Source organism: Salvelinus fontinalis, chromosome 29 (assembly GCF_029448725.1).
Source record: "Salvelinus fontinalis isolate EN_2023a chromosome 29, ASM2944872v1, whole genome shotgun sequence".
Taxonomy (NCBI): domain Eukaryota; kingdom Metazoa; phylum Chordata; class Actinopteri; order Salmoniformes; family Salmonidae; genus Salvelinus; species Salvelinus fontinalis.
In genome coordinates, this window is record NC_074693.1 from 38,997,001 (window position 1) to 39,010,459 (window position 13,459).

Consider the following 13,459-nt stretch of genomic DNA (forward strand, 5'->3'; position numbering starts at 1 on the left):
CGTGGCAGCGTGTGTGGTGTGTGTGCGTGAATGTGTATCAGTGAGGACTCACCAGTGGCTGTGCAGCGTTTACCGTCTTGGTGGAGCTTGTACCCAGGCAGACAGTCACACTCCCACCTACCAGGAGTGATGGGGGAACATTGCTGACTACAGCCCCCTCGGTCAGAAGAGGAGCAGCCTGGGTGAACCACACACACACGCACGCACACACACACACACACACACACAAAAAGGGAGAGATTCAGTGACACAGCCTCCACTCAGTAACACTGAGCAATAAAACCTCCCCCTTGTAACACTGATAAAACCTCCACTCCGTATCACTGATAAAACCTCCACTCCGTATCACTGATAAAACCTCCACTCCGTATCACTGATAAAACCTCCACTCCGTATCACTGATAAAACCTCCACTCCGTATCACTGATAAAACCTCCACTCCGTAACACTGATAAAACCTCTACTCCGTATCACTGATAAAACCTCCACTCCGTATCACTGATAAAACCTCCACTCCGTAACACTGATAAAACCTCCACTCCGTAACACTGATAAAATCTCCACTCTGTATCACTGATAAACCTCCACTCCGTAACACTGATAAAACCACTCCGTAACACTGATAAAAACCAGTCCGCAACACTGATAGAACCACCACTCCGTAACACTGATAGAATCTCCCCTCTGTAACACTGAAAAAACCTCCACTCTGTAACACATCTCCAGTGGCTTTAGGAAAACATTTAGTGTAGTAGTACCTCTACAGGTCTGTCCATCCGGCTGTAGTATGGACCCCTCTGGACACACACAGATGGTCCCCTCATCAGTAGCAAAACATCCATTATCGCACTGGGTCATATTGGCCAGACATGGTGAAGTCTCTGTTGATGCAAGGGCAGATAATTAGCAAAGATATGAAGAACCCGGTGGTGTATTGCAGCTTGGCGGACATACAGATTACTTTATTCGAAATCCATGATAGTATAATGTTGCAAAGCAGCCCTATCTCCGTTGAAGTGGTCATAATCCAACAAACATGTTATTCCAGAATCAGATGTCCTGTTACTTTGACTGATTTCAATTTTCTTTGCCTGAGCTGACCTTATCAATTGTGTCACGCGCAAAGCATTGTACGTTGAACTTAAACCCCGGGCCACATCCAATGCTCAGGCACTAATATCCTCACTCTCATGCTACAACATCAGTGAACACACTACAGAACCAACAATCACAAATGATTGAGGGCTATGCACGAAGGGTTGTGAGCGATGAAAATCAATGGTGGAGAAAGTACCCAATTGTCATACTTGAGTAAAAGTAAAGACTAAAAGTGAAAGTCACACAGAAAATTACTACTTGAGTAAAAGTCTAAAAGTATTTGATTTTAAATATACTTAGGCATCAAAAGTAAAAGTAAAAATCATTTCAAATTGGCACAATTTTCTTGTTTAATTATTTTATTTTTTTACGGATAGCCTGGGGCACACTACAACACACAGGCATCATTTACAAACAAAGCATTTGTGTTTATTGAGTCCTCCATACCAGAGGCAGTAGAGATGACCAGAGATGTTCTCTTGATAAGGGAGTGAATTGGACCACTTTCCTGTCCTGCTAAGCATTGAAAATGTAACAGGTACTTTTGGGTGTCAGGGAAAATGTATGTAGTAAAAAGTACATTATTTCCTTAGTGAAGTAAAAGTAGTCAAAAATATAAAAAGTAAATAAAGTACAGATACCTAAAATAACTACTTAGGTAGAACTTTAAAGTGTTTTTACTTAAGTACTTTACACCAGTGATGAAAACCAAAAATCCCATAATGCTCCTAACACCACCTAATATAACACTAATAGTAACAACATTTAAATCCAAGGTAGATCTCAATTGTAGGCCTATAATTTGATGTGCATGGAGGCAGGAGCTTGAAGCTGTCACGTGCGCTCCCTCTTTGGCCCCTAGGTCATCAGGCTGCTCGTTATGGCACACACCTGTCACCATCCCCACTCACCTGGACTCCATCTCCTCCTTGATTACCTGCGCTATATATGTCACTCCCTTTGGTTCCTTCCCCAGGCGTCATTGTTTCTGTTCCTTGTCTGTGCATTGTTCTTGTTTTGTATTATGTTTAGTTCATTGATTATTCACCTCCTGAACTTGCTTCCCGACTCCCAGCACACACTTTACAGAAGCAGACACAAAGAAAACCGGAATTGGAGTGAGTTGGAGAGGACTGCCCAGAACAGTGGAGTGGATTTGTCGATGGCCAATGCTCCCAGAGGAGCTATGGGCCTAAATAAGTAGCGTGCATGACAATTTTACTCTCTTGCATATTTTTGGCAACAACAACACTGGACAAAGCCAGATGGTTAGTGGAAAAAAGCCTCTTAACCTCTACGCACCTCAATGAAATCCCTTTAAGATGTCTGCACTAATCCCATCCAAAAAGGTGAAAGTGTAATGAGAATGCTTTCTAAGTTCAAGGCTCACAGTCAACGAACGTGTGTGATGTACCACCGTTACCTGGTAATGCTGAAGTGGAGACTAAATTGAAGCTTTCTGCCTTTTTATTTTACCTTATTTTACTAGGCAAGTCAAAAGAACAAATTCTTATTTTCAATGACGGTGTAACGGCTGTCGTCTTCCTCCTCGTCTGAGGAGGAGAAGTTAGAAGGATCAGAGGACCAATGCGCAGCGTGGTAAGTGTCCATCACGTTTATTATCAAACATAAACTGAACACTAAGAAAATACAAAACAATAAATGTGAACATAAACGAAACCGAAACAGTTCTATCTGGTGCAGACACACGAAGACTGAAGACAACCACCCACAAAACCCAACACAAAACAGGCTACCTAAATATGGTTCCCAATCAGAGACAACACAAAACACCTGCCTCTGATTGAGAACCATATCAGGCAAAACACAGAAATAGGAAAACATAGAAATACAAACATAGACTGCCCACCCCAACTCACGCCCTGGCCATACTAAATAAAGACAAAACAAAGGAAATAAATGTCAGAACGTGACAGACGGCCTAGGAACAGTGGGTTAACTGCCTTGTTCAGGGGCAGAACTGCCCCAGCTTTCTGCCTTAATCTCTTGAAATATGCTGACATAACTTTATTTTGTTTGGAATCACTTATTAATTTATGATTAAAAAAAGTTCAAATCCAACTGGATTACATTGTTCCTCATTGATGACTTCACCTGAACCAATCAAAGTAAGAGGCTTATGTAGGTCTACTCATACATTTCACCATTGTGAAATGATGACTAGGAATACGACTTTCCCAAAGCAGATCCTTTGTCTGCACCTCCCAGGGCATATGAACTGATTCCAGAGGCCGACCCAAAACAATGCCGCCGGAGGAGAGAGTGCCGGAGCGGTCTTCGATTGAGGCTTCAGATGCGCACACACCACCCGCCGCTCCCGAGTATATTACTCGCTAATATCCAGTCCCTAGTTAACAAAGTTAACGAAATCTGGGCAAGAGTTGCTTTCCAAAGAGATATCCAGAATTGTAACATACTCTGTTTCACGAAAACATGGCTAGCTGGGGACATGCTGTCGGCAAGGGTGTATGTTTCATGATTAAAACTTCTCTAGTGCATTTTCACGTTTGGATGAAAAGCGTGCCCAGCGTAAACTCCCTCTTACTCAGTCCCAGAAGCTAATACATGCATATTATTAGTAGTATTGGATATAAAACACTCTGAAGTTTCTAAAACTGTTTGAATCATGTCTGTGACTATAACAGATCTTATTTGGAAGGCAAAACCCAGAGGACAAACCATTCAGATTTTTTATTTTTTGAGGTCACTCTTTTCAATGGGTTTCCAGATTTCTAAGGGACCTTCCTGCAGTTCATAACGCTTCCACTGGATGTCAACAGTTTTTAGAAATTAGTTGAGGCTTTTTCCTTTGAGAAATGAAGAAGTAGCCATGTTCAGAATGAGGCTCCAGTGAAGTGTACTGTTTGTTAGAGGCGCGTGACCAGAAAGCATGCTACACATTGTTTTCCTCCGGTATTGAACACAGATCATCCCATCTTCAATTTTATCTATTATTTACGTAAAAAACATACTTAAAGTTGTATTACAAAAGTAGTTTGAAAAGTTTGGACAAAGCTTACAGGTAACTTTTGAGATATTTTGTAGTCATGTTGTGCATGTTGGAACCGATGTTTTTCTGGATCAAACGTGCCAAATAAATGGACATTTTGGATATATATCGACGGAATTAATCAAACAAAAGGACCATTTGTGATGTTTATGGGACATATTGGAGTGCCAATAGAAGAAGCTCGTCAAAGGTAAGGCATTTTTTTGTCGTGCCGGGAGGGTTTTGTGTCGTTTGTGTCGTGCCGGGAGGGTTGAAATATGATGGTCTGTGTTTGTTTGCTTGGTTGCTATCCTCAGATAATAGCATTGTTTGCGTTCGCCACAAAGCATTTTTGAAATATGACACGTTGGCTGGATTCACAACAAGTGTAGCTCTAATTTGGTATATTGAATGTGTGATTTCATGAAAGTAAAATTTTTATAGTAATTTATTTGAGTTTGGCGCTCTGCATTTTCACTGGATGTTGGCCAGGTGGGACGCTACCGTCCCACATATCCCAGAGAGGTTAACGACTCATGGTGTAATTGTAACAACATACTCAAGTCCTTTTGTTCACCAAACCAAGAATTCCTCACAATCAAATGCTGACCGTATCGTCTCCCAAGAGAACTTTCCTCGGTTATCGTCACAGCCGTGTATGTCCCCCCGCAAGCGGATACCAAGACGAACATCAAGGAACTTCACTGGACTTTATACAAACTGGAAACCATATATCCTGAGTCTGCATTTATTGTAGCTGGGTATTTTAACAAAGCTAATTTGAGAACAAGGCTACCTAAATTCTATCAGAATATCGATTGCTATACACGACTGAGTAACACGCTCGACCATTGCTACTCTAACTTCTGCGATGCATACAAGGCCCTCCCCCGCCCTCCTTTTGGCAAATCTGACCATGACTCCATCTTGTTGCTCCCCTCCTATAGGCAGAAACTTAAACAGGAAGCGCCCGAGCTTAGGTGTATCCAACGCTGGACTGACCAATCGGATTACACGCTTCAAGATTGCTTTGATCACATGGACTGGGATATGTTCCAGGTAGACTCAGAGAATAACATTGACGTATACTCTAACTCGTTGAGCGAGTTCATAAGGAAGTGTATAGGATATGTTGTACCGACTGTGACTATTAAAACCTTCCCTAACCAGAAACCGTGGATTGATGGCAGCATTCGCGCAAAGCTGAAAGCACCTGCCACCGCATTTAATCATGGCAAGGCGACTGGAAATATAACCGAATACAAACAGTGTAGTTATTCCCTCCGTAAGGCAATCAAACAAGCAAAGTGTCAGTATAGAGACAAAGTGGAGTCGCAAAGTGGAGGCTCAAAAACGAGACGTAGGTGACAGGGTCTGCAGACAATCACGGATTACAAAAAGAAAACAAGTCCGGTCATGGACATCGACGTCTTGCTTCCAGACAAAATAAACAACTTCTTTGCGCGATTTGAGGATAATACAGTGCCACCGACACGGCCCGTTACCAAAGACTGTGGGCTCTCCTTCTCAGTGGGCGACATGAGTAAAACATTTAAACGTGTTAACCCTCGCAAGGCTGCCGGCCCAGACAGCATCCCAAATTGCTTCCTCAGAGCATGCGCAGACCAGCTGGCTGGTGTGTTTATGGACATATTCAATCAATCCCTATCCCAGTCTGCTGTCCCCACATGCTTTAAGAGGGCCACCATTGTTCCATTTCCCAAGAAAGCTAAGGTAACTGAACTAAATGACTATCGCCACGTAGCACTCACTTCTGTCATCATGAAGTGCTTTGAGAGACTAGTCAAGGATCATTACACCTCCACCCTACCTGTCACTCTAGACCCACTTCAATTTGCTTACTGCCCCAATAGGTCCACAGACGATGCAATCGCCATCACACTGCACACTGCCCTATCCCATCTGAACAAGAGGAATACCTATGTAAGAATGCTGTTCATTGACTACAGCTCAGCATTCAACACCATAGTACCCTCCAAACTCATCATTAAGACTGAGACCCTGGGTCTCGACCCTGCTCTGTGCAACGGAGTCCTGGACTTCCTGATGGGCCGCCCCCCTGGTGATGAAGGTAGGAAACAACATCTCCACTTTGCTGATCCTCAACACTGGGGCCTCACAAGAGGGCGTTCTCAGTCACCTCTTTTATTCCCTGTTCACCCACGACTGCGTGGCCATGCATGCCTCCAACTCCATCATCAAGCTTGCAGACGACACAACAGTGGTAGGCTTGATTACCAACAACGATGAGACAGCCTACAGGGAGTATCCGAGGGCCCTCGGAGTGTGGTGTCAGGAAAATAACCTCTCACTCAACGTCAGCAAAACAAAGGAGATGATCGTGGACTTCAGGAAACAGCAAAGGGAGCACCCCCCTATCCACATCAACATCACAGCTTTGGAGAAGGTGGAAAGTTTTTAAGTTCCACTGTGTTCATATCACTGACAAACTGGAATGGTCCAGCACACAGACCGTGTGGTGGAGAAGGTGCAATAGCGCCTCCTCAACCTCAGGAGGCTGAAAAAATGTGGCTTGTCACCGAAATCCCTCACTAACTTTTACAGGTGCTCAATTGAGAGCATCCTGTCGGGCTGTATCACCACCTGGTACAGCAATTGCATTTCCCACAACCGCAAGGCTCTCCAGAGGGTGGTGCGGTCTGCACAACTCATCACCGGGGCCAAACTACCTGCCCTCCAGGACACCTACAACACCTGTTGTCACAGGAAGGCAAAAAAGATAATCAAGTACAATAACCACCCGAGCCACTGCCCGTTCACCCTGCTTCCATCCTTAATGGCGAGGTCAGTACAGGTGCATCAAAGCTGGGACAGAGAGATTGAAAAACAGCTTCTATCTCAAGGCCATCAGATTGTTAAACAGCCACCACTAGCAAAGAGAGGCGGCTGCCAATCTACAGACTTGATATCATTGGCCACTTTAAAAAATGGAAGACTATTCACTTTAATAATGCCACTTTGTGTGGCATTATGTTTACATATCTCGCATTACTCATCTCATATGTATATAATCTACTCTTTACTATCTATTGCATCTTAGCCGCTCTGTCACTGCTCATCCATATATTTTATACTTATATATACTTATATCATCCCATTCCTTTACTAGATTGTGTGTATTAGGTTTTGTTGTGGAATTGTTAGATATTACCTGTTAGATACTGCTGCACTTGTTGGATCTAGAAGCATAAGCATTTTGCCACACTCGCAATAACATCTGCTAACCATGTGTATGTGACCAATAACATTTGATTTGATTAGATACATTTATGAAATTGTTTCTTTTAATTATTGATAAACGTGCACCTGTTAAGAAATGTACTGTTAACTTCTTGCGACTATAGGGGGTGCTGTTTTCTCATTAGCATAATTAGCATTACAGATTAAACGGCTTCCTACTCAATTCTTGCTCGTACAATCCTTTGACTCTCTATGTCCCCTATCCTCCAGGCCGGCTCGGTCCTCCCCTCCTGCTCCGTGGCTCGACGACTCATTGCGAGCTCACAGAACAGGGCTCCGGGCAGCCGAGCGGAAATGGAGGAAAACTCGCCTCCCTGCGGACCTGGCATCCTTTCACTCCCTCCTCTCTACATTCTCCTCTTCTGTCTCTGCTGCTAAAGCCAATTTCTACCACTCTAAATTCCAAGCATCTGCCTCTAACCCTAGGAAGCTCTTTGCCACCTTCTCCTCCCTCCTGAATCCTCCTCCCCCTCCTCCCCCCTCCTCCCTCTCTGCTGATGACTACGTCAACCATTTTGAAAAAAAGGTCGACGACATCCGATCCTCGTTTGCTAAGTCAAACGACACCGCTGGTTCTGCTCACACTGCCCTACCCTGTGCTTTGACCTCTTTCTCCCCTCTCTCTCCAGATGAAATCTCGCGTCTTGTGACGGCCGGCCGCCCAACAACCTGCCCGCTTGACCCTATCCCCTCCTCTCTTCTCCAGACCATTTCCGGAGACCTTCTCCCTTACCTCACCTCGCTCATCAACTCATCCTTGACCGCTGGCTACGTCCCTTCCGTCTTCGAGAGCGAGAGTTGCACCCCTTCTGAAAAAACCTACACTCGATCCCTCCGATGTCAACAACTACAGACCAGTATCCCTTCTTTCTTTTCTCTCCAAAACTCTTGAACGTGCCGTCCTTGGCCAGCTCTCCTGCTATCTCTCTCAGAATGACCTTCTTGATCCAAATCAGTCAGGTTAAGACTAGTCATTCAACTGAGACTGCTCTTCTCTGTGTCACGGAGGCGCTCCGCACTGCTAAAGCTAACTCTCTCTCCTCTGCTCTCATCCTTCTAGACCTATCGGCTGCCTTTGATACTGTGAACCATCAGATCCTCCTCTCCACCCTCTCCGATCTGGGCATCTCCGGCGCGGCCCACGCTTCGATTGCGTCCTACCTGACAGGTCGCTCCTACCAGGTGGCGTGGCGAGAATCTGTCTCCGCACCACGTGCTCTCACCACTGGTGTCCCCCAGGGCTCTGTTCTAGGCCCTCTCCTATTCTCGCTATACACCAAGTCACTTGGCTCTGTCATAACCTCACATGGTCTCTCCTATCATTGCTATGCAGACGACACACAATTAATCTTCTCCTTTCCCCCCTCTGATAACCAGGTGGTGAATCGCATCTCTGCATGTCTGGCAGACATATCAGTGTGGATGACGGATCACCACCTCAAGCTGAACCTCGGCAAGACGGAGCTGCTCTTCCTCCCGGGGAAGGACTGCCCGTTCCATGATCTCGCCATCACGGTTGACAACTCCATTGTGTCCTCCTCCCAGAGTGCTAAGAACCTTGGCGTGATCCTGGACAACACCCTGTCGTTCTTAACTAACATCAAGGCGGTGACCCGTTCCTGTAGGTTCATGCTCTACAACATTCGCAGAGTACGACCCTGCCTCACACAGGAAGCGGCGCAGGTCCTAATCCAGGCACTTGTCATCTCCCGTCTGGATTACTGCAACTCGCTGTTGGCTGGGCTCCCTGCCTGTGCCATTAAACCCCTACAACTCATCCAGAACGCCGCAGCCCGTCTGGTGTTCAACTTTCCCAAGTTCTCTCACGTCACCCCGCTCCTCCGCTCTCTCCACTGGCTTCCAGTTGAAGCTCGCATCCGCTACAAGACCATGGTGCTTGCCTACGGAGCTGTGAGGGGAACGGCACCTCCGTACCTTCAGGCTCTGATCAGGCCCTACACCCAAACAAGGGCACTGCGTTCATCCACCTCTGGCCTGCTCGCCTCCCTACCTCTGAGGAAGTACAGTTCCTGCTCAGCCCAGTCAAAACTGTTCGGTGCTCTGGCACCCCAATGGTGGAACAAACTCCCTCACGACGCCAGGTCAGCGGAGTCAATCACCACCTTCCGGAGACACCTGAAACCCCACCTCTTTAAGGAATACCTAGGATAGGATAAAGTAATCCTTCTAACCCCCCCCCCCCCCCCCCTTAAAAGAGTTAGATGCACTATTGTAAAGTGGTTGTTCCACTGGATATCATAAGGTGAATGCACCAATTTGTAAGTCGCTCTGGATAAGAGCGTCTGCTAAATGACTTAAATGTAATGTAAATGTACAAAATGCATATTATTACTATTATTGGATAGAAAACACTCTAGTTTCTATAGCCGTTGGAATTTTGTCTCTGAGTGAAACAGAACTCAATCTACAGCCCTTTTCATGATAGGGAGTCAGATTTCAAACATTTTGGCCACTGATCTGGAGTCAGTTTAAAGCTCACTGTAAATGCTATGGAGAAACAGACACTGCTTACGTCTTCCCTTGGATGTCAGTGCGTGATGACGCTTTGAATGGTGACGATTGCGCAATCAGTTTCTCTGTAAGACACCAAATAGCGGAAGTAGCTTCCCTTTGCTGCCTGCGCGCGAAGGACATCGGACTCGCCTCCTTCCAAGCGTTAGTTTAGCCAGTAATATTTCTCCGGTCATGTTTTTACCCGTTATAGGTGTTAACAGCATCATAAGGTAGTTAATTTGAACCGTTGTATAGCAATTTATATCCTTTTAGTGGAATTTTGAGGCATTGCTTTGTTGTGCACTTTGAAGCGCTGGGCACATTTCGGGGTCCCGGTCGTACGTTAGTGGGCATTTCGACGGACAAGTGGACATCTTTCGACCAAAAGAAGATTAGACCCAAGAAAGGATTCTTTGCCCAAGATTCTGATGGAAGAACAGCTCACAGTAAGAACAATTTATGATGATAAATCGTGTTTGTCGAAAAATGTTAAACGCTTACGCCGCCATTTTGTTTTGTATAGCTTCGCTTGGCGCAACCTGTATAGAAAAGTAAGGATAATTTAAAAAATGTAAATCAGCGATTGCATTAACTAATTTGTCTTTCGATTCCTGTCAACCCTGTATTTTTTAGTCAAGTATATGATTAGCTATTGATTAAACTAGATCACTCAAAGATGGCGACCGACATTTCCAGGCTTGTTTTGCTACTATTGTCATTGTATAACCACGTTTTTTTATGGCTAAATATGCACATTTTCGAACAAACTCTATATGTATGTTGTAATATGATGTTACAGGAGTGTCATCTGAAGAATTGAGAAGGTTAGTGAAAAAATTAATATATTTTGGCGATGATACGATATCGCTCTCTTTGGCTAGAATCAGTGCTCGGGTAACGTTTGCATATGTGGTATGCTAATATAACGATTTATTGTGTTTTCGCCGTAAAACACTTAGAAAATCTGAAATGTTGTCTGAATTCACAAGATCTGTGTCTTTCCATTGCTATGTGCTGTGTATTTTTAAGAAATGTTTTATGATGAGTAAATTGGTAATACAAGTTGCTCTCTGTAGTAATTCTAGTCGCTTTGGTGAGATTTGTGATGGTGGCTGCAATGGCAAACTATGATTTATACCTGAAATATGCACATTTTTCTAACAAAACCTATCCTATACCATAAATATGTTATCAGACTGTCATCTGATGAGGTTTTTTCTTGGTTAGTGGCTATCAATATCTTAGTTTAGCCGAATTGGTGATAGCTACTGGTGTTGAGAAAAAATGGTGGACAAAGAAAAATAGTGTCTTTTGCTAACGTGTTTAGCTAATAGATTTACATATTGTGTCTTCCCTGTAAAACATTAAAAAAATCTGAAATGGTGGCTTTATTCACAAGATCTGTATCTTTCATTAGGTGTCTTGGACTTGTGATTTAATGATATTTAGATGCTACTATTTAATTGTGACGCTATGCTAGCGATGCTAATCAGTGTGTGTGTGGGGGGGGGGGCTCGTTAGAGGTTAAAACTGATGAGGCTCCATGATGAGGAACTGAAAGGAATTGAAAAACTGAGTGGCTAATATGGCTGGCTGCACATTTGACTCCCTGACCTACTTCAAATTGAGAAATGATGTGACTAAACTCAACAAAAAGAATAAGAAACTGTATTATGACGCCAAAATCACTGATATAAAGAATGCTGGAAACTTTGGAGTACTTTAAATGAAATTATTGGCATAAAGATAAATTCAACTCCTTCTTTCATCATATCAGATGGCTTATTCATCACAAAACCATTTGATGTTGCCAATTATTTTAATGATTATTTTATCGGCAAAGTGGGCAAACTTAGTCAGGAAATGCCAACAACGAACAGTGAGCCATTGTACTCAAGTATAAAAAAAAGAAATAATGAAAGAAAAGCATTGCAAATTTTAACCCTTGTGTTGTCTTAAGGGTAAAAAATGACCCGCCACTATGTTGAACAGCAGAGAAAAACCCCTAAATTATATTTTTTTCAACTTGAAATTTGATAACTTTTCCTAGAGTGACCCCAACAATAGATAAAGGGAAACATCGCATTTGTTCATATTTCCATGAAAGCTGTACACCACCAGGGTACAAATACTGTCTTAGGGTCATTTTGACCCACCAGTTATAAAATAATTTACACACCACAAAACACACACACACACACACACACACACACACTGAGAAGTTGAGATTGTGTGCTACTGATTAAACTCAGACAAAACTAAAACTGTCTTGTGAGTGTGCAGCATCTCCCATCCACGACCCCACACATGACTCAAGTTCATAGACAAAATAGATACAATTTCAGACAAAGTAAACAAAACTTCAGACAAAATAAACATTTCTTGAAAGCATTGTTTACTAATGGGGAATGCAGTCAGAGGCGATAAAGGTGCTGCAGATGACAGTCCCCCCAGTTCTCTCTTTGGTGAAGCCATGAGTGCACGTTTCAGTGCCCAACAGGTCGTAGATTGGATTTTTTCAGATGTCCAGGAGGAACAAGAGAACAATGATTTAGAAGAGGAGGTATCTGAAGAAGAAAATGGGGAAGAATGCAACCCAGAGCATGATGCGTCATCTTCAGATGAAGAAGAAATCCCCCAAGCTGAAAGAAAGACATTTTTGTCAAAGAACAAAAAAATAACATGGTCCTTGTCACCATATGACAACCAGGGCAGGATGGCAGCACAAAATGTCATAAGGATGACCCCAGGGCCCACAAGACATGCAGTTGCCAATGCCCAGGACATTCTACATGTTCATCTCACCAGCCATCGAAAAAATCATCCCAGAGATTACAGATTTTCAGGTTTTCTGTAAATATGGAGACAACAGGAAAGGGATGGATTAGATTGACGTGCATGCCTAGATAGGGCTGCTAATCTTAGCGGGTGTGTATAGGTCCTGAGGTGAGGCTAGATGTAGTCTCTGGGATGCAGAGTCGAAAGGCGATTTTCTGTGCCACGATGCAACTGAAATTATTTCACACTTTCTAAAGAATGCGACGATTTGATGACTGTGAGTCAAGACCTGCAAGACGTGTGAGAGACAAACTGGCGACCATAAGAGAGGTTTGGGAGAAGTGAGTGGAGCGTCTGCCATACCTCTACAACCCTGGGCCTGAAGTAACAGTGAATGAGCAACAGGTTCCATGTCTGTAATGTAAGTGATTTTCACTGTTAATTTGACTGTATTGCTGTAATATCATTGATTTATGTGATGGTTTTCTGTGACACTGATACTAATTACTGATAGTAATCTCTTTTGTCAAAAGGTCGCTGCCCTTTCCGGAAGTATATGCCCAGCAAGCCAGCAAAGTATGGCATCAAGATATGGGTGGCCTGTGACGCACAATCTAGCTACGCTTGGAAGATTCAAGTCTACACAGGTAAACCGACCAGTGGAGGCCCGGAGAAGAACCAGGGGATGCGGGTTGTGCTTGATGTGACAGATGGACTGAGGGGGCACAATGTCACGTGTGACAATTTCTTCACCTCTTATGAACTCAACCAGCAGCT

General features: G+C 43.8%; 1 protein-coding gene across 1 annotated transcript in view; it reads right to left on the reverse strand.

Annotated features, from left to right (window-relative positions):
- Window positions 1-13,459, reverse strand: part of LOC129827963 (pro-epidermal growth factor-like) — a 30,853-nt gene that overhangs the window by 8,950 nt on the left and 8,444 nt on the right. Inside the window, exons 8-9 of the mRNA XM_055889279.1 lie at window positions 759-881; window positions 53-178 (exon numbers count right to left, since the gene is read on the reverse strand). Coding sequence (XP_055745254.1) covers window positions 53-178; window positions 759-881 — 249 coding nt within the window. The remainder of the gene's footprint in view (window positions 1-52; window positions 179-758; window positions 882-13,459) is intronic.